The 22,244-nt window shown below is 43.7% G+C and overlaps 1 protein-coding gene across 4 annotated transcripts in view; it reads left to right on the forward strand.

The window, feature by feature from the left end:
• The window catches only part of TTC7A (tetratricopeptide repeat domain 7A), a 171,622-nt gene extending 152,422 nt beyond the window's left edge, over positions 1–19,200 (forward strand). For all 4 annotated transcript variants that reach the window (XM_017811687.1, XM_017811688.1, XM_017811691.1 and 1 more), the window contains one exon: positions 16,636–19,200. In XM_017811687.1, coding sequence (XP_017667176.1) covers positions 16,636–16,857 — 222 coding nt within the window. In that variant the 3' untranslated portion in view covers positions 16,858–19,200. The remainder of the gene's footprint in view (positions 1–16,635) is intronic.
• Positions 19,201–22,244: the final 3,044 nt, after the last annotated feature.

A 22,244-nucleotide genomic window follows, 5' to 3' on the forward strand; every position in this document is an offset into this window, starting at 1 on the left:
TGTAACTGGCTTTCTGCAATACTGTACATCTTAAATGCTGCTGCTTGTGCTTTTACACCACAAGTAACCAACTGACAACAGTGTGGTCAGCAGCATTGGTATTGCAGCAAAGGATAGGGTATGGCCAAGGTTAGCAGGGACAACGTATGTTATAAAAAATGAGTCTAGTGGTGAGGGAGGGCCGTGGGAGGATTTTTTTATGTTACTGTCCAAAAACTTGGGGGTGGTTTCAACACCCAGCCAGCATACAGACTGAAGAGCAAACAAATTTCAACTGGAGTAAAGTAGGTGGGCAATGTATAGCAGGTGTAAGGTTAATTTAAAAATAAAAGAGAGATTTTCTAAAAATGGAATGGAATTGTGCAGCAGGTACAATCCAAACATGACCTGCTGGGTCTTCCTTATGCATTGTGATATACTGCGTTCTGGGGCTGTTTATCAGCAAGAGAGCATGAGTTTGTATTCAACATTATCCCTGTTATCCTCTATACCACAAGCGCCCCTAAATCAATACTCATGTAATCAACATCATGTGTTTGGCCCAAGCATCCTATGCTTAGTTCCATCTGGAGTTGTTTTGCTTCACAGGTGACCTTGTGAATGATTTTGCCCAGGCTTTAGAAACCAAACACTCAAGTATACCTTTGCAGTGTTTTTTCAGTTTGAGCAAAGCTAGTGCACAAGCAGGAGTGAAGGAAAAGAAAAAAGCCTATTTTCAGACTTTCCCTAAGTGCAGCAGTGTCACATAAATTTCTCCTTAAGAAACTCCTGCAACTGTCCATCAAAGTGAGCCAGCAGCAAATGCTGGAAGTAGAACAGGCCTGGGGGAGGGATTTCGTTCTTGTACTGGGTCATATCCTTGGAACAATAAAGCCAAGTGGGTAAAAGCAAAAGACATGTTAACTGAAGCAAGCTGAACTGTTCCTTCATCAGTGCCTGAGGCTCTCTCAGTTTATACTGCATTTAATTCAGTCATTTTGGGCCCCAGTCCTGCACTGATGATAAGAGGGTGACTTTCTCTACCATTGCCACAGTCCATCAAAACCCCTAGATTTTAACATCATGAAAACTAACCTGGCTACTCTGAATTTTTGTTTAAACCAAGCCTGAACAAAGGTATTGTTATTTAACTTGAAGCTCTAATTTAAAAAATAATGAAAATCCAGTGTTGCACATGATAAGCTCTAGATCCTAGTTGTTGTACCCTAAAAACCACAAAACGGAGATGATGTTGAAAATCCTCAACCAGCCTCACCCCAATTAAAGCTACTGAAGTTTTGCCAGCATGTCCTCACTGGAGGTGTAGCCAACGATTTAAGAGGTCTATGTTTGTTTAAAATTGTCTCCAGACTACCTGAAACTAGAGGCCTAGGATCTCTGCAGAGCCATTGGACACTGTTTTTATTTGTTTTCATCTGTGCATGAATTTCTTTGAAAATACCCAGCAGAGCAATAAGAAGGGATTGGTTTTAATCTTTAGAGATGATAGCATGCTGTTATGCATCAAGGACACTCAAAAACAAAGCATCAGATAAGCTATACCAGGAGATTTTATTTTTTTATCTCCAGGCTTTTCCAAGAATAAATATAATGTAAATATAAAATTTATTCTGCAAGGGTCTTGTTGTTGATGAGACATCTCTGGGTTCAGTTTGTCATCCCAGAAGCATTTACACCACCACGTTCAGACAATTTGCATGTGTGCGTGTGTGAAAATGCAGCTGGCTTCTGCCTGTGCCCAGCACCCCGAGGGAGAGCGGTCATTATCACTACAGGGACAGCTGGGACCTGGCCTTGAGCCAAGACCTTGCTTAATGCAGTCATAAGATTTCAGTGATAGAGTGGATTTTACATCCTCTTCTCTGGGAGAGGGTAGCTGAACTCGGAGTTTCATGTCCTACTGCCACCTGAGTTTAAAACTGATATGTGCATTCTTTGCATGACGCTGGACAGCACAGTGGACAGAAGAGCTCCTTCTGTCACCCAAGATTCAAATCATGTTAAAAACTATTTATGTAGCTGCAGATATATGATTTCTCTTGTTTGAGGTCCCTTCAGCAGTATCCTTCCCTGCCTGAATGAGCGAGGTTATGAAACACTGTAATTATAAACCTCATTGACTGCCTTGCATTCAAGGGCGTGTTCCCCCCAAGCACTGCTGTGAAGCATGTTACCCAGGAGACTGTCCTGTACAATCCAAAACAGAATTATTCTGACCCAGTGAGCTTGTTGGAGGGGAGAACATTTGGGATGCTGACCTGCTGCCTCGGCACAGTAAATGCATTTTTCTCATTTCACAGCAGGGCAACGCTGCAGTACAACAAGGCCATTACATTCAAGTATTCTTCTGAGGTATGACTTACATCCCACTGACAAGTGCTGGCTCCCTAAACATGCAGAAAGGGAGCCTTAGGACAGCAGTGTTAAACCAGAAGTCCTGCTGACTGTCCACACAGTTTTAGCAGCTTTCTCTGAAGGTTTGGTTGCCTCCGACCTTTCTGGGCAAAACGATAAATGCCTCAGACAATATAACACAGTATCAATAAAACTCTTTCTTAAAATGTACAAGTCAGGCTGTGCTCATAAAACAGGCTGAGAAGTGTTTAGTGACAGCTGGCTATTCTGCTTTGCACTATTAACCCTGGCATGCTTCAATACCATCCTTTCCCCTTCGATCTGATCACAGTCAGTATCTGTATGGGTACTTTCCTTGGTCCTGAGTGGTTTATTACCAGCATCAGTTGGGATACCCTGCAGTCGGGAAACTGCTCAAGGCCCTGTCAGTCTCACAAAAGGGCTGTAAAACCTGAGAGTCTGATGCTGTGGAGGGGAGAAAAAATAGAGAGAAAAATAAAGCACTTCCTAGAACAGTAGCAAACACAAAACAGGCTGTTGCCATCCATTTTCTCAATTACTGTCAGTGCACAAAAGGAACACAGTGCTGTGTGGTAGCCTCAGCAGTTGCATCCTCTCTGCTCAAGTAGGAGAGGGAGATGAGGTGCAGAGCAGTCATTCCCAGCAGGTGTGCAAACCAATTGAGTTTAATGAGAAACATCCTGCTGAAAATGTAAATGTTTTACAAGTACATCATCCCCATCAGGGGCTGCTGCTGCTGGAGTCTGTGTTTTGTTGAGGCTTTGACACAACAACTGAAGATGCCCCTATCCCTCATTTTCTGTCTGTAGTGCTCCCCAGACACCATGGGTCTTTTCCACATTGCTGCTTCCCCAGGCATCTCAAAGATGCAGGCTGGTTCATTTAACATACTCATGCCCATTCCTCCTAGAATAAAGGCAGACCAACCTCATAAAAATGAAAGGGCTTTGCTAGACTAGAGAGTGAATGCAGCACTAGAGGTTGTATTGGTCTGTAAGAGTTCTGTTCACTCCATATGGATAAAAAACACTTCATAATGTTTGGTATTTTATTTTTCTTGCTTAGGACTCTGGGCAGTGCTAAAATGTATCTTATGTGTATGTATCTGTGCTATTGCAGCAGTTATCGTGTTCCTTAGGTTTAGTCAGTCGAGTTTTTTCCCTAGTTTGCTGAAAATCATGAGAGATTGATTTTACTCACTTTCCTGATGATCCAGCATTTCTCTCTGGCAGCTCTCAAGAAAATTCATTTTTCCCTTCTCCTTTGTGTTTTCCCAAATACAGTGTATTCATCATTAGACTACTGCCAAACTACGTAACCAGCAAAATAACTGGTCTGTAGTACAGGCACCTTTGGTGTCATCAAATCAAGAGAGACTCTACAGAAGTTTTCAGTCAGTTCAGACCTGGTTCAGGTTACTAGTCATTAAAGACATCCATTTGCCTGTTGTATCTGGAGAAGTTGCAACTATTTTTTCCATTCTGTTCAATTAAGTGACGGGCTGATGAGCCCATGCTTGCAAGGGAGGTATGCAGATGCTTTAGGAAATTACATGCATGGTTTCTATAGTTGGCAGGCTGTCTAGAGTCAATCCTTTCATAAAAAGAGAATTAGCTATTCCTCCCCGCACATGGCTTTTAGACAACATTGTACTGCTTTAACATTGTTCAGAGCTCATGTAGAGCCATGTAGCTGCCAAAGTGACAGCTCCTACGGTGCTTCTGTAGGAGCAAGGACTTCTCTGAATGAAGTGCAACTAAATAGTTCTGCTGCTGAACCAATTCTCTGCAAATCCCACATGCTTGTATTTATGTGAATTAGCACCTTTTCTCAGTACACCTACATTGCTTCTAAAACTCAAATGCAAGTATTAGAATATAAGGCTAAATACCTTAACCACATGCCAAGAAAAACAATAACTGACTGCTGTATTTTGGCTAAGTATTTTGATCTCAGGTATCCATCTATAAAAGAGCATCATATCATGTCTGACTTTTAAACAGTTACGGAAATGCAGCCAGATTCAGACAAAATATGCTTGGTGCTTGGATGAGTAACAGCTTTTTTCATGCTTGAATTCCAGAAGGATGACTGCTATGAAAGTGTCTGGTATGGTTATTACATGACAATTAGCAGTTGTTTCTCTGCTGACAGATGTCCACATCAAAAAGCACTGATTGTCTCTTTTGTTTGCAATTTTAGAGATACCATAATCAAGTAGATTGTTCCATCTCCAAGAGATGTTGTTCTTTGCACCAGAAGCACAGCCTTCATTGCCTAGGTTCAAACTCAGATTGTGAAATATTACAGCAGATGATTTATGTGGAAGTTTAGGCCCCTTCTCCCTGTACAGAATTAAAAATTGCAGTTATATCTGTGGATAGATCTCTTATCCAAGACAGATGAGCAAGCATTTTGTTTACTAAGCATTTTTCAGCATTTTGTTTACTAAGGAACTGTTTCAACAGTGGAGCAACATACAGTATGCACACATCATATGGGTGGCATTGCTATCTGGGACTGCTAAGAAGCAAGAGAAGGGAAAGGAAATATTTTAAAGAGAAAAACTTCATATGAACAGATTCTAGTGAACAAAGTTCACAAATTCTCTTACTGCACAACTATAGCATGGAACATGTCTCAAAACAAAGCTTCTTAAAATGTCAGGCAAAACAGTATTATTCAGATATTTCAGGGGAAAATAGCTGTTTTACATTAGTGCCGAAAGGAATTCAGTGCAAGCCATGACCTAAATGAGTATTTCTGCCTCTTATCTAGAGGCTTGTCCTCTAGCCTTTCCCTCCTGCAGCCCACTGAAGTTAAAAGTAGTCCTTGCATGAGGGTTTTTGCCTGAGGTAGGATTGTAGAATGATGTGCTGTGCCTGGCAGTGTGATTTTGAAACATTTGCTGACAGGCAAAGGTCTCTGGGAGCAGACATGAGACTGGCAGGTGGGATTTAATAGCAGAAATTTTGTGCAGCTGCCAAAAAATCACAACCCAGATGCTGGAGCTGAACACATGCTGCCTGATAGGAGTGATGTTCTGGGGAAAAGAGGAAGCCAGCAAGTATCTGTCAGAGAGAAGAATTTGATTCTAGAGTCCAGCACTGCCTTACCTTGTCCTTTTCACTGCACTGTGCATCAGCAACTGGCTGGGCATGGAGACATACTGCATTTTTTCACTGTGCTGCACCCAAAAAGTGTCTCACCAAGTCAGACTTCTCTTTGCCTCTCCAGAAGCTTATTTAAATCCTCTACTTACCGTCTGCTTTTCCTTCTCTGTTTCTTCTCTGCATGAGCTATCATCTCTGAGCTCCCTATTCCCCTCACACATTCATTCTGAAAGGTACATTTTTATTGTTGCTCCTCGGAGACCATAGTCTTCCCAACACATTGATCTTCCTTACTTTTTTCTCCATCCCTGCTCTGTTGGAGGTTAGTTCCCTCTCTGAAAAGCACCAGCAAAGAGAGAGAGCAAGCATTCATGCATTGAAACAAAGAAAAGCACAGCGGCAGACCAGCTGTCTTTTACCCTTTCACAGCCACCCTGATCAGGAGGTGACTAGGACTAGCACTGTATCCAGGCTCTAAGAGCCTCCACAGATCGACTGGTGGCTGACATGCTCCCACGTTCTAGTACAAAAGATCTGGGCAAAGCCAGCAGCCTGCAAACCAGGCCAAGCACTTCACCCTTTCTGCCCAAAGGAGGAATTTCCTAAAAATACATGTCCTGACATACCACTGAGCCACATGGCACACTGAGTGCAATCCTATTTTGAGCCTGCTCTGCAGGGTGACATAGCTAGTTACACCTCCTCCCAAAAATGGCACTTCAGCAGCGCAACACTTGCTGGTGGACCATCAGCGCAGTGTCCTGTGGGATGGTGCTTGCCACTGGAATTCCCCAGCAAGGGGTTGTGCTCTTGTTGTACATAAGGCTGTGGTTGCAGGAAGCATCCCCAGTCATGCCGAGTGTAATCAGGACAGCTGCTTTCTGCCAGTCGGTACAGCAGTGGTACTCTGCAAGTCCCAAATAGGTGGGCTATGGGCTGGAGTGGAGAGAACCATCAAAAGTAATTCTAATCTGACCCTGAGAGAAGCTCTCCCAATGGATATATGATGCCTGTCTGGCACATACCTTTTGCATCTTCAGTAGGCAGGGCAACAGTAGAGCAACATTTGGCTTTTGGAGATGTTTGGTAGTCTCCTTCCAAACCATGGCTGGTTAGCAGATTCTATTTTCCCAACTCTGAAGCTTATTGCAGAATCCCAGGAATGTTCTTGCACTTCAGATATCCAAAAATAACTGCTCTAAGCCCTCCTTGGGGAAAAGCAATCCTTAGAGCAGCCTCTTAACTCAAATTTTTGTGTTGAAGCAGCTGAGCTTGAGGGAGAGAACTTGGCTTTGCCTCTAGTCACTGGCTCCCAGAGGAGAAATGAGCATTTTGGATGCTCACATTAATAAGTTTGTGTGTCAACTCACTCACTGTCTAAGGAATTGCAAACACTTTGTTCTCCTCATTTCTGTTTGCTGCAGAAACGCCCCTCCCCCACTGCCATCCTCCCAGCAAATCCACTGGTTAGCTGGCAGCTTCTCTAGCCCAGCCATCAGAGCAAATCCCTGGCTCTGCAGCGGGATCATGGTGCCTGAGCACCAGTTAGGAGCTAGCAGAGTTGTTTTGCTGGTTTGTTGCCTGCTCTTTTCCTCTGCAGTTGCTAGGCTTCCTTCCTCCATCCAGAGGAGACAGTGGAGCCATCACAAACAAGGTGATAAGTGATTTTCTGACACCAAAGCCATCACTTAGACACTACGAGTGCCATTTCCTCTCCGAGTGCCATTTCCTCTCCCGCGGGAACTGCACAGTTCCTGCATCAGCAAAAGACTGGACCTGCTGGGGCATTTGGGGTCACTGGAAGCAAATCTGATCCACTGCACAGGACAGAGATTTCAGTCCATTAGCAGGGGGTTGGTGCTCTGCTTTTCAGAGGTGGATTATCCCTGTTTCCAGAGAATCTGTGGCTTTTTTCTGTGCTAGTCACTTGTATTCCTCTGTTGTGGTAAGTTATTCTCCATATCCCTGAGGTGCTCATTACCACATTATTCAGGCTCTGTTTATATAACTTTAGGAACCAAAATAAAATCTTGAAAGACAAAACTGCCCAGCTCTTCTCTGATTTCTTCTCTAGTGTGTAACACCTTACAAGAGAAGAACCTGATACATTTCTTAAACCCATTGAGTTCCTGGGGCGGTTCAGTGATCTCTGGAGAATAAAACTTGCATCTGGGTCTAAAGACATAGTCCTTGGCCTGATCTCACCCTGCAGCAGATGCCTCTCCACTGAGCTTCAAACTGATCTTCCAGATGATTACTAGCTTAGTTGTGGTTTCCCATACACAGCCCTTGAGATACCACTGCAGCTTTACTAAGCAATATTGTCCTCATGCTGTGCTTTGCCCTGAGATCAAATTAAAGCCTAAGAATTGTAGTAGTCAAGTTGGTCTGCAGCTGAACTCATAAATAGTATTTCAGAAAGTGCTCAGAACTGTCAGAAGGGAGAAGGGATGGAATGACTATCCCCTTTATACTTCAACCTTCAAACGTTGTTTTTCACAAACAAGGAAACCAGTTATAATTAGTTTAAATTCTGTGCTATTTAGGCTGCTTGTTATCACACCAAAGGCAGGACAGAGTCATAGACTATAATAATATAGTATATAAAATAGTGTGTAGCACAGTAACAGAATTTGTTGCCTCCTGGTACACAAGACACAGCTGCACAAACAGGGGCGTGGGAACTAGCAAGACTTCCAGGTTTTCAGCAAGCTCTCCTGATACACTGAGCTGGCAACAGTCAAGAAAAGGAAGCAGAAGTCCCTTCTTGCCAAACAAATGGGAAACATGAAAACATCACAGCTCTCCAGTGTTTCTGGAGCTTCCATTTACACTAATGTTATGTGAAGTATTTATCAAGTCTTTTTCTTCTCAGTGAGTTTCTTCATTCATTTTCTTTTGAGTATGTAACAGAAAATGCTGTCTGTAATTCAGTAAAATCTCTTTGTACATGGAGGTTCATGATCTAAGAGAGATTTTGTGTTAAGAGACAATAAGGAAACATATTCCTTGCAGGATCAGAGGCACTGGAGCAGAAGCTGGAGGCGTAGCTGTGTGCTCTTGCCCAGCTCTCTGTGTGTTTTCCCAGCAGCTCCACTAAGGTTAGTGCTCAGCTGTGATATTGCACTCGGAGGCTCCGGCTCTGTAGTTGTGTGGAGGATGTCATTAATCATATGCTATCCCAGAGACTGCCAGTAGTGGAAAACTAAGCAAATTAAGATATTTTAAATATCTTAGCTCTCCTTTCAGAAGACACCTGCTGTAATCTACATTGGCATGTTGTGTGCTTCTGTCAGCCATGTCTTCAACTGCACTGCGCCCTTGCTCATCCACATACCAAATGCAGCACTTGTTCTGGTGATTAGTTCTGTGGGACTGAGGTTCCTAGAGACGCTTGGCAGAGCTAAAGCTATTATCTAGGAGAACCTGTTCATGACTCATACATTCAGACAAAATTTACTCTGTATGGAGAGGGGAGGATAACACGCATGGGAAATGTGCATATCAGCCCCTCCTTTGTTGCAAAGCAGTGCGTTAAAAATTGGGGAAAGATCCAGCGCTAGCACTGGAGGATATTTAAGCAGACAGAAATTCCCTGTTCATCAACCACTGCATACTGTGGGCACTTGAATTAATTGGGTGCCTGAGACTTAAGCCTAGACATTCCCCAGCTATATGCAGCAACAACTTATGTGCAACAGAACACAGGCACCTGCTTACTATCAAAATATAGACAGAGGTTTTTCTGCCCCTGGAGGCAATGGGAGTGCTTAACAGCTGCCCTACCTTCTTAAAAACATTTGCTAGCAGTTAGCATGTACCCCCTGGGCACAAGAGAGGCAAGTTCTCAGCTCTTCTCATCTGAGGCCCTTGACCCCGTCCCAGCTCTTTGAATTGTTCCTGAGTAATGACAGATTATTCAATGTGAAATGCATTAGCAGCCGATGAAGCACAGCAACTGCTTTATAGTCAAGTGCTTTAGCCAGCAGGTTACCTGCCACTCTTCAGCATCCAACATGTATGTTGCATGCCTTTTCTCTCTTTGCTGATGCTTATCAGTCTCAGTTCTGCATGGATTTTGGAATACTTGAAAATACCTAGGCTGAATCTCACTAGTTTCAACAAGGCTTTCTGCCAGGGAAGCCAGTACAATGCATAACAGAACTGGGACCTTAAGTTATAAATTATGTGTTCTAAATTATTATTTATTATTAGTTTGGGACCTTCTTTTGGTGCATATTTTTACAGACAACACCCTGCGCTTGAGTCCTAGTTGAAGCAACTGTGTCCTCTATTGCAACATTACCATGACAACTGCTAAGATCAGGACTGGGAGAAATTTTGCCTTCCATAGGAAAAGAGAGTGTGAAACAAATACTGGATTTAGTTACTCTCAAACGTGTGGTTGAGGTGTCCTGGTAGGCTTCCTTGCTTCCTGCTTCATCTCCATGTAGGTCTCAGCAAAGGAATAACTGTCTAGAGAATATTCAGCATGCAGCAAATGATTCTGCTTTGCACAAAGCTTAAGTGATGACAGTCCAACAAGGCAGAAAAACTCTTCATTCTCCCTAGGCTTGTATGAGCCTCCCTGTGAAGAGATCAGAGCCTCCTGGTTTGAAATGCTGCCTTAGGGTTTGCTTTTTATGTCAATAAATGTTTTATCACATTTAAGCTTCAAACACCGTAGAAACATCCCTGCTAACATTTGATGAACTCAAATAGAGACAGCAAGCCTGGGCAGAGGGCAGTGTGCAGCACAACACAATGCTTCCCTTCTGTGGGGGGGGCTTGCCTTGGACTCAGAGGGGCCTGGGCGAGATGCTGCCTTTGCAATTATTCACTGCCTTGAAAAACATATTGACAAGCTTATGAAAGGGATGGCCCTCTCTTCAAGTCTTCACCACTTTTGATCTTTTCTTTCTTCTGCTTTTTATTCTCTCCCTGCCAGCGCTGCCTTAGGTGGTTTATAAAGCATATCCATGTGCCCAAGTCTCTGGTGGGCTTCAGATGTCTCTATCTTCACACTCAGCTAGTCTGTTTCTTCTGATACTTCCTTGCAGTCTCGTTTCTTCTCTTCCCTCACACTCCTCGGTAGCACACGAAGTTGCTGCAATGAAGTTTAAACAGCAAAGGCTAGGCTGCCTTTGGTGCCTGCAGTACTGGAGCTGAAGTCTCGAGGCTGAACCTACTGAATTGAAACCCACAGGCAGTGGGGTACACGAGTGCTACAAATTGTGATGCAAACTCGGGTTTTTTGCTTTTCCCAGCACTTGCCAGTTTCCCCCCTCTAGTGCCATTCTTTCATTTCTCCTTTCCACATGCTGCGTTTTGCAGTGGCCCTGCCTGCCTTCCCTCTCCTCCCCTTTCCTTCCCCTCCTCTGCTTTATCAAATGTAGCACTTCAGCGTCACTGACTGACAGGGGATGCAGCAGCTTTGGCAGAGGAGATGGAGAGGGGGAAGGAAGAGAAGGAAAAGCTGCTCTCAACAAAGGAGGCAGCAGAAAAAAATGAAAGATGAGCTTTCTCCCAGAATTGTATGCCAGTCACCCTTTGTTAGGGCAGCAAATTAAGATATGGTCTCTAATTCAGTTTGGTGAGAGGAGCCTGACTGCTCCATGTACACCTACAGTGTATTTTTAGGGAACAAAGCTCAGATGTATGGCTCAGATTCGCCACAACCTGGACTGAATCAGCAAAATGGATGATTAGCTACCCCCACACTGCCAGCCACTGCGTGGCTAAGTGACAGCACAACAAAAACTCACTTCACTGCTCACAGCTAAAAAAATCCTGGCTCTTCAGAAATGCAAAGGTCATGAATGTAGGGGGAAAGAATCGCAGAGCAATTGACTACTTGCATGTCTGTCTTTATTCTAGGAGACCTAGAATTTCCGGGGTTAATATTTGCCATTTTCCGAAAGGACACTCTGATATTTCATGGTTTATGCAACAGATTTTGCTTACAACTTATTCTGATTGCTAAATAATTACAGAAGTGTATGTTGCCCTGTAGCAGTGCGGATTTTTCTGTTACATGAGACTGTTATCACCAAGTGCCAAATGCATCTTGAAAGGCTTTTTGTAGGGTCCTGCTGAATAAGCACACTTTTGAACGAGCACTTTTCTGCAGCATGCCCTGCTCTTGCCAGCTGCTGATTACCCTCCTACTAACCACTAGTGACATGTCCGTATTACAGATTGGAGAAGATAGTAAGGATACTGCATCTACCTTGAAATTAATTAAATAATGCACTAAAGGAAGCCCAGCAGCAAAGTCTGATTTATTCTGGAAACATCTTAGGGTATTTAGACAATAAGAGGTGAAAATGCTCTGCTCAGTTGAGACAAGCATCAGAGACAACCTCACTTTGGAATTAGTCTCTCATGAAAAGACAGAGAGAGCTTACATTTTATGTAATTATTAAAATCCATTTGTAAAGGATAGAGTCTAGTCCACCTATACAGATTCTCCAAGAATGAGATGACCATGCAAATACAACAAAAAGCAACCTTCCAGGAATGGAATAAAATGTTTGTCTGGACATCTCTTTACCAATGCAAGCCCCAAAGGAAAGAACAAGCAAATCTGCACCACCTTAGTGCAAGGAGACAAGAATGCCGACTCAGGATAACTCCCTGCAGCTCATCAGGTGTTTGAACTAAACATTTGCAAAGGAAGTTTTGATTTTCATTACTAAAAATAAACTCCATCCTCTATGTGAGGCTTATTCTGTAGTCTTCCATAATGTCTTTTCTGCACTATTTTCTGGGAATTTTATGAGCTAACAACCTTTAAGGAAGTTTTGTTAAACTCTCAGGAAATAAAGGCACAGATCAGAAATTTCACAACCTTCTGAAAGTGTGGTTTATGCTCACTTTTTTATTCGTGGAAATTGAAAATAAGTAACTTTTTTTCTCATCTAACTTAAATTGAAATATGGCTCTCCTATTTAAAACAAAAATAGCCTCACACAAGTATCAGTTACTAAGTATCACATCACTGAAGGCAAGGGAGTCCAGCCCAGTGTCACCATAGAAGTGGTTTAGGTTTTGTTTGTTTTGCATGCAGATGAGGTCAAAAATACCTTACCATAGGCACCCTCTGTTCCCTGAACTTAAAAACCATCAATTCAGGAGTCCAACTGTCAGCAAAAGGCACCCTAAATCAGCAGACCAAATTCACTATCCACCCTCAGCCTTTGTACACCACTAGACTGTACCGGCCTTACTGTGCCACAGCCCTTCACCTCAAATTAATTTCTTCCAGTGCTCTGGCCTCACTAGTCTGCCTCTTTTTACAAGATCTAAAGTACATCTTCAGACCTAAAGAAGAAACTAAATTAATCTGTGCCAGTTACCCTCAGACCTTCTCAAGTGAGTGAGTGAGTGAGTAAATGAGTGATTGAGCATCCGAGCACTATGGAGCTGTATTAGCACAAACGGGACATGAAATGCCTGTGTGCGTGGCTAGCACAGGCCTGGGGCGTGAGCCCTGGGGATGTGCTGCCCACAGGAGTTTGAAAGAAAAATGATTCCCACTCTCCTTTTGAGTTAGTTTGGGATTTTTTACTATTTATAATTTGCTAGAGTTTAAAAATAAGCCTGTCCTCATTGCTCCTTAGGGCCTGACTCAGTACCAACATCACTGACAGAGAAGGCCATACTTAGAGGTACTTGTCATCTTGGGGAGGAAAATCACCAGGCAAAACTAGAAGTGCCAGTGCTAGCCAGGAGGTGGCAGAGAAGCCAGGCTACCTTTTGCACCAGTTTCTGCAGTTAGTTTGGCAAAAACACAAATAGAAACCGAGGAAAGACAACAAAACCCAACCCCCACCCTCCATCTTCAGGAATAAGAGGATGAAACCCTTAATCACATTGCTGCTTGTATTTATACTAATTGCTCATCTTCCTGAGATCTGACTTTATGAAATTATGCATGCACACCAAGCAGATGAGTTTCCATAGAAACTCATGAGATGAACTTTCATTAGAAAGATCTCGTTTTTAAAAAAAAATCTTCCAGATAAAAATGCAAATTGCCTGTCAGTGGGTGGCTTTCTGAATTTATATATAATTTTTTTTTCTTTTGCACTGTAGGCAGATTCCAACTGGACCTACATAGCAACAACATGCAGGCATTGTTTAGAGCAAGCCAGACTCCATGGGGAAATAAGAAATTCAGTAGCAAGGAGAAGCTCTCAAGTGCAAATACCTCAGGGAAACAGAAACTCAAGTGCTCGGTGCTGCTTCTTCCTAAGGCTTGGGGTTTGTGCAGCCTCCAGCTCTCAGAAAATGCTTGTGGTTTGCAAGGGGAAGAGGAGAGAAAGGAAACCCAAAGCAAGAAACTCTCCTGCACACAGAATTAATGATGTTCAACCTGTCCTTTAAACATCCAGCAGCATATTTCTGCCGCTTCAGTTAAGCCTCACTGAAAAGGCTGACACCATCTGTCACAGCTCACTCTGGGGCAAAGAAATAGGTCTGTGTGCTGGGGCTTGGGAATATTGGCAAGGATGGGGATTGCAGAGTGGGTTGGCCAAACCCTGACCTCCACCTGGGCTGAGGCCTGAAGCACAGCATCATGTGCCCACACTACATGGAAATCCAGGCAAGTGTGCAAGAAGAGGGCATAGAGGCTGTTCCTGATCAGAAGAGGGAAGCAGGATGGTGGGCATGCCTTGGAAGGGCCATGGACCTGGGCAGCCTTTGGTACCAACAGCCATGCATGTAAGAAAAGAGGAAGCAGGAAATCTTAAACTTGTTTAACAAATATTTCCTGTGTTTCTCTCCAGAACCATACAGCAGTTTTTTGCTCATGCAGTATACTGCAGCGTCAACAGGAGGCCTTCCCCTGGCTTTGAAGAGCCTGGAGTTGCCCTTTTTGAGAGTTCACAGATCTTTTTTCAGCTAAACTGGCAAATTTGAAAGCACTGAATACCTATGAGCAAATGTTCACATGTGCTGCACTTACTGGTGGATGTCAGCTTCAGCATCTCCCCCAGTACCTGGGTTTGCATACAGCCTCCTCCAGTGCTGCAGAACAGCTGCAGGGACTTCAAGCATAGGCAGAGTAAACACCAGGAAGCCAGGCCAGTCTTTGGTTCTTGACCAGCAAGGGTGCTGGGGAGCACAAGGGAGCTGTGCTGCACGAGCAGTTTACGATGAGGTGGATTTCACTGCAGCATTGTTGAGAGGCGCGAGATGTCAACCAGGGAGGGAATTCAACCAGGGAGGGAATTCTCCTCCTCGTTGGAGAGGGTTGACAGGCAGCAGCTGCACAGGCTCGCTGGCCTCTGTGCCTCCAGGGCCAGCAGCCTCTGAGAGCACTGAGAAGCTGGATGCTGCTTATTGTCAAGGCGAGGACAGCGATGGGTCCCCGGCCACCAGAGAGCATAATTGGCTCTGCTCGGTCAGTGCAACAAAAAGGGTTTTTAGAAAGAGTGAGTTTGTGGTTGAGGACAAACTTGAGCTGAGATAACTCCTGTCTATTCTTGGCTCAGCAGTAGATTTGCTATGGCCACACTACTTGCCCTTTCTATGCCTCATTATCCCTGTCAAGCGGGTGACTCAAATTATAATTGCACAAATTCCTTCCAGTCTGTCGTTACGTGCCTGCAGTCATCTCCAGGCAGCTACCTCCAGGGGAACCAGCCTCTCCCACCAGGGTACCTCTGTGCCATGTGTGCCTGCTCCCAAGGCAATGGTAAGATTAGACCCCGTTGCCTTGTTGTTTTCCTACACAGAGAGAAACTTAAAGAAAAAAACACCCCCACTGCATCTCTAAATTATCAGATATGATTCTGAGTTGATTATTCAGGTCAAGGTTATGGGCAAGAAGGAGGCACTGGAACTTTTCATAGCACCACCAGTACTTGATTAAATGGGTGTTTCTTAATTTTTGTCTCAGGCAAATTAATGTGTTTCTGTAGGTATTAATACTATCACTGGCCTTAAGGTCTTAGTCATGCTGATGCACACCGTGTCTAATGGTACTTTTGGAAAATCAAAGAAAACAGGAAAGGAAAAATCTTAACTATTTCCAAAAACGTCACCATTCTTTCATCAGAAATTTACTTGGGTTCTAGTTGCAAGAGATTTCAGGTTTCTTACATCTTTTTATGTGAACTAAAAGCAATTAGGCACATTAAAGATTAAGCTAATGACTTTCTTTATAAATATATGCATCCACCAACTATGTTTTCCCAGGCAAAGCATGATGTGAGGTAATCATCCCACTTTCCAGCATTTCCACGGGTGAGTGCAGGCAGAGGCCATGCAGAGCTTGGCAGGCAACATGGCAGTGTTGGCTGCTTCTTCCAGAGGCCACCCCTGGGTGAAGCTGGTGGGAGGTTCATCCTGCTGTGTGCACCTTCAGGAGGAAGCAGAGAAGTGCCACTAATGCGTTGTGGCCTGCAAAGCCCTCATGACCTGTCGGGGCTCAGTGTGGTTGACTGCTGTATAATTAACATGGAGTCTGGCTCATTAGGTGCTTTGTGGGTTCAGATCCACATCCATGAGAGCCCTATAGGAAAACATGTTCTTCCTAACACTTCTTTCATCCTCCCCCTCCTGTTCCTTCCAGATGGTTACACCCACTTGTGTCTTTTCTTACCCTAAGGACAGCTTTTTAAACAAGGTTCCTGCATCCTTCTCCTCCCCCACACTGCTTTAGGATCTACATTGGAGTGCAGGAGGACAGAGCTTACATTCCATGCTGTTACATACAGCCTGCCCATAGAAGACTGGAAGGGGACCACATCCCTATGCCCCCTATTTGTTAAGAAGAAAGATCTTTCTATATGCTTGAGATGTAGGAGATGAGAGACTTAACCTCAGCTGGATGTTCCAGATGTGCAAGTTATGGGGTGTAATTGAACCTCTGTTTTCTGGGCAAGGAGAGAGGGATACTTAAAGGGCCTGTAACCTTTCTTCTGTATAGCACCAGTATACGCTCTCCCAGTAACACACAGCAGGAGCACTTGCTGGATCAGTGTCTGCTTAAAAAAAAATTACTTTCACAATTATTATTTTAAATAACCCCTCCATAGGACTCATACGGCACCTCAGCTTTGTGGCAGCTGGGGGTGCTCCATTTCCTCCTCTGTTTTGTGCTGTTGTTAACTGTTCATCACTTGTTTGTTGACAGGGCCTGGTGCTGAGCAGACTTGGGCGGAGGGAACTGGCCCAGAAAGTCCTCAGAGATGCCATCCGCGTCCAGACCACCAGCCACATTGCCTGGAACAGCCTTGGAGAGGTCTTGCAAGCTCAGGGGAAAAACGAAGCAGCCATCGAGTGCTTCCTTACTGCACTGGACCTTGAATCCACCAGTCCTGTCATTCCATTCACTGTCATACCCAGGGAGCTCTGAAGCTTTTCCCTGCAGCTAAGCACCTTCGTTCCCTGGACAGACACCAAAACCAAATAAATAAACAAAGAAAAAGCCCAACAGAAAAGTGCCATTGTAACCTGGAACTGGGACAAGTAATTCCAGGATGGGGCTCAGGTCTACATGCTTAGCTGAGACAAGCTGAACTGTAGAAGAATTCGCAACATGCAGAAATAGAGAATGCCTTTTTCTTCACAGGTGCCTGGCTAACCTCCTGTTAAAGTTAGTATCAAGGCTTATTTCAAAGTGTTGGTTTAAGGTGACTGTAGAAAGATCATGCCAGGGTACAGCTGTTCAAAGCACTTGCACCTTCAGTGTTTCATTAAAGATAAAACCCCAAGCCCTGAATTAAAGCCCAGACCTGCTCTAAACAGGAGTAAATGCACCAACTAATTTGACCAAGTTGTACTTAAACATGTGGCTGCCTCCCCACAGATCTGACAGGACAAGAACGACAATTGCACCAAATAGACATGTAGTATATGCTGTTCACAAAATTATTTCAGCTATTTTGATAATCCTTTTTTCTGCCTTGCTTTTATATACTGCATATGCTCACTGTATTTAGTGTAGCACTTGCCTAGACAAATTTAAATTAAAAATACTTATTTTTTAGAAAAGCTAATATTACAGTATAATTCACGAAAGCAGAAAGACCAAAGACCAAATCAGTTCACACTTAACTAGTATTAAAAACACATATGTATCTCCACTTACATATTTATTGAAAGGCTTTACATGAAGTAGCTAACTCTAAGCTTCATTCTTATTAATCACCTCTTGCATCACTTTTAGTGAGGAATATAGTGTTTACCATTATATAGTGACTGAACTCTGCACTCTACTGCATTACCATTCCTGACACAAAACATTTTCATATCCATCTTTTCATGATACAAAAGATGCCAGCAGTCTCTTAAGGGAAGGTATGCTGAAGGCAGTGTGTGTATATATGAATTACTTCTTTCTTGAAACTAAATCTTTGGATTGTCCTTAGAAATTTCACATGAGAGGTATGGAGTTGAGCCTTCAGCGGAGCAGGATCAATTTGCGTATCGTATCAGATGTAAGAGTGAAGAGCTTCTAATCCGCACAGCCTCCCCATGGCTGGCACAGCCAGGGCAGGGGACACAGCTGGCAATACCCCCTGCTAAGCTGCTCCTTAGCTCTGCTTGACCTCCCTGGGGCCTTGGCAGCACGGTGGAGCTGTACCGTGCTGTCACACAACCCATGGGAGCCAGCCCTGTCCAGACCAGTCCCAAGATAAAAATGATGCAGAAATTTGCTGCAGGCACTTTTCTACAAAAAAAAAAAAAATAATGTTGGGGCTTTGTGCCTATTTTCGTCCAAAGAAGATTTGTGACTATTTCATAAGTAAGTTTGCACTAAAACATACCTTGTACTATAATTCCGCCCAGTATTGTGATCCTTAACTAGTTCACTCTGGAAATAATAATATCCTTAGGCAATAAATGAATTTGGGTTATTTCTTAAAGAGCCTGAGGCTCTGGCAGCAGACTTGAAGTCAGCATTGTTTACAATTATTTGGATATCTGCGGGGTAATGGAGAGTTAGGCCCTTGCAGTGCTCCCAGACCACACCATGGCAGAGCTCCTGCCCCCAGCCTTCCTTCAAGATGTGCTCACCAAGGGAATTACACTGTTCTCAGGTTTCTCTCAGCAGCCTGGTGCAATGCCAGGCAAATATTTTTACTTTTTCCCATTAAATCATCCTGGTGCAATAGCCCAGATTATTTATCTATTATTTATCTATTCACCGAGGGATTCCAGGTCTGATCTAGGCTGGTTTCAATCCAGGTGAAAAGTAGCCCAGCCATGAAAAGGTGCTTGGCCCATGAGTTCTCTGGCTTTCCAGTACCACACAGGCACCAAAACTGACTTTTTTGGGCCAGAGGCAGGTTTCCAAGGAGACAGTGTTACCCGGACGCATTTCTTGTTTGCAATAGCACCAGCAGCAGAGGAAAGAGTAGGTGTTAAAGTACCAGAATTAAATGAGTTTCATGAAGACAAAAAGACACAGCCGAGGCCTATTTTGGTGTGAAGGATGCTATGAAGTCGTCTTGCTCTGCACTGCAGGTGGGAAAGAGGGAAGGGGAGGGGTAGAGATGCTGCTGTTGGCATAATATGCAAATTGTTACCCAGGTGTTTTAAACCCAGTTCCACAGTCAGATGCAATCTGACAATACACTTAAGTAGAGACAGATATAGATACATGTTATATTCTGGTATTTGTTCTGCTCCACAGTTTCCAGGGTGGAAGCAAACCTTTTGTGTAAGACACAAAAAAAGAGTCAGTGTGGTCCAACATCACCGATCCGTTGTGCAATGTATATTTGTAAAGCACTGCCATAGCAACTCCTGTGTACTGGACAGCTATTTGAGTACAAGCTACGCATCCATGACCAAGGAACTGCTTTAAGAGGTCTGCAACATAGCTGGTCTGTGACCTGGCAGGAGGGTGCCTGTTTCCCAGCAGCGGCTGAAAAGCAAACACTTATAGACCCATTTACTTCTGTATGTGTAGCTTGTAAACAGCCACCAGCCCATCGTGTTTATTGCTATCTGGCAAACTTCATCCTGGCAATAATCAGACTTGCCACAGCAGTCATCTTCCTAGGAGAGGGGCAAACATTCACAAATACTTTGAGCGCGTCAACAACTCAGATGTTGCCAGCGTGGTCCCATCTTTCTCAAGTGCATTAATGAGTGTTACTGGCATTGGAATTGCAGTCCTGAAAACCTCTGCTCCAGGAAGATGCACATGACTAAAGGCCATCAGCATCAACAGGAATCACCATGGGTAAGGTACCCTTTACCACCACACCACACCACAGCCCCTGGAGCACCTGCAGACAAAGTGCTTTGCATGCACACTGACCTTAATCCCGAGATTTGCTGTGTGCTTCCCAGGGGATACAGAATGCCTTTTAGCTGGAGGGGTGTTGTATTGGCCTGAAATGCTCTGTACAGTGCAGGAAAGAAAGAGGTTGTTGCAGACTTACAAGTATTTTGGGGGTAAATCCTCTAGCTATCTTTGTTACTCGTGCTCACCAAAACAGAAGCGTTCCCAAGCTTACATGCTACCTCTCTTATTCAGCATGGATTTTGCTCACACTTCCAGATACAGAAAAACAAAGACAACTATTTCAGACAAGCCTATGTATTGTGATATTTATTTAGATAGCAACATTGATAAATCTGATAGAATTACTTGTCTGAGCTCAGTAATACTTGTGTGGCAGGAAGCCTGGCATGTTTAATACTCAGGGTTTGAAATTTAAGAACACAAGATTTACATGCCATCCCTCATGATTATTACAGTTCGTAAGTAATGGAAGTTTGGGGAACAATAAGTTTGGGGAACCAATTCTCTGAGTTTTAGCACAGACTTGAATCCAACAGTTTTTTCATTCATTAGTTTTGAAAGAGGGAGATTAAAAAAAACCACATTGCTGCCTAAAGGATCAGGTTCCTCTTGTTCCACCACAAGGTTATTTTCCTTTTTGTTGGCAGGGTGCATACAAAAAGAAAAATAATTGCCTTCTATTTTCCTGTTGTGCAGTAAAGGAGTAGTATGTGCTGTTGCCTTTGGCCAACAAGAATATTGTAAAAAAAATTAATCTGCCTCCAGGATAACAGAAGGAGAAGCCCAATAGGACAGGGAACAGCTCCCCTGTAAAGTGGAGCTTTACACTGTGTAAAGTGTCATTAGCTCCATTGGAGCAGTTGGTAGTTAGGAGCATTTCCTCCAGCTGAGGATCTGCCCACCCATGTATTCATTTCGTACAGGGAGTACAGCAGAGCTGCAAACTCCTGCGCCGCACAAGTACCCCAGTCCGTTTCTATTGGTAACAGTTCATGCTACTGATTATCACAATGCTTCAGAAGTGCTAATTATCTTTTCTTGGTAATGACTAAGAAATCCAAACGGAGAACAGTCCTGGAGGGTGTTTCCTTTAAAATTCACTGGCTGGGTACCAAAGCAGGCACAGCACTGGCTGCTGCAGTTTGAATTACAGTTATTTTATCAAAAAAATGTTTCATTTTCAGAGTGTCTTGGTGAAGAATGAGTTTGGCTAGTTTGTATATTGTTTTAATGACAGCAGAGTGGGAAATAATCCTTTTTAGTAAAAAGACATCACTACCATGATCCTTTTTCAGCCAAACCAATAGAGGTTTGATAGTTGCAGTTCAGCCTTGGAGAGGAAGGCTTCCCAAAGCAACCACACTGCAGCAGTAATTGCCTCTGAAGGAATTGTATTACAGGCATATTTGACAATTATGCAACGGGCATGTGTAGCTGAGACATCTTTCCCTCCTGTTTTTGGCTAAGGGGAGCTGCTTTATGCCCAGAGGGACAATTGCAGTGCCCGTCTGGGTGCCTCTCAGCCTTGGTGCCAGCTTCACAGTCGTGTTCACCAACACCCCTTCACTCACACTGGTTTAATGATGCTCAGACTGTTCCGTAAGCCTGGCTCCGGGCAATGGCCTCCCTACTGCTGAGGTGTTGTTCAGTGCTGCAGGATGTCAGTGCGTGGTCAGATATTAAGTTATTTTCTTAGAAATGAGAAGCCGAGTCATCCGTCAGTTGGTGACATTGGCAGGAGGGCAGGTAAACACTGACTCAGCAGTTGCCAAGATGGTTCCTCCAACTTTGCCTTTAATGAACTTGCTTGTGCCTTCAGCACCAGCAAAACATGGCAGGTTCCCAAGTGACTGGATACTAAAAGATCCAGCTGATTTTCCCACAGAAATACATGCCAGTCAGTAGCTAAAACCACTGATAGGGATGCAACACTGTGCCATTGCATAGTGGCCCATGATGATACAAATAAGAACCTCCCTGATCTGGTACACAGAGAGGTGCTCAGCTTTTGCACATAGAAAGCCATGTCCTACAAGCCACTCTAATATTGTTAACATGGGTGTCAGTGTCAGTTTTCCATGTCACTTAACTTTTTCTTGTCATTGTAAGATGCTTTCACCAGATGAATAAAATTGACCCTGTGGAAAACAAAAAACGCTGCTGATATTTCCTGCGAGTTTCAGGACTTTTAATACATTCATGCCATGGATACTTCAAGTATTATGAAACGTTCAGTTGTTATATTAACTGGAACCTAGTGTGCCTAGCAAGTTACCAGTTGCAAAGGGTATTTTGGCCTACACCCTGTAGTTCATGGGAAAAACGAGAGTGAGCATGCAAGCAGCGTGCTTTCAGAGAGGAACAGAGCCAGGAAAAAGGAGTAATGTAGCTTCAGATGTTTGGATTTATGGAGATTTAAGCAAGCATCATGCTTTTCTTGTGCTTCTTCCAGTAAAAATAAACAAAGGTAGTGTGAGAAACTG

The sequence above is a fragment of the Lepidothrix coronata genome, unplaced genomic scaffold, assembly GCF_001604755.1.
Source record: "Lepidothrix coronata isolate B3197 unplaced genomic scaffold, Lepidothrix_coronata-1.0 Scaffold33, whole genome shotgun sequence".
In the NCBI taxonomy this organism is placed as follows: Eukaryota; Metazoa; Chordata; class Aves; order Passeriformes; family Pipridae; genus Lepidothrix; species Lepidothrix coronata.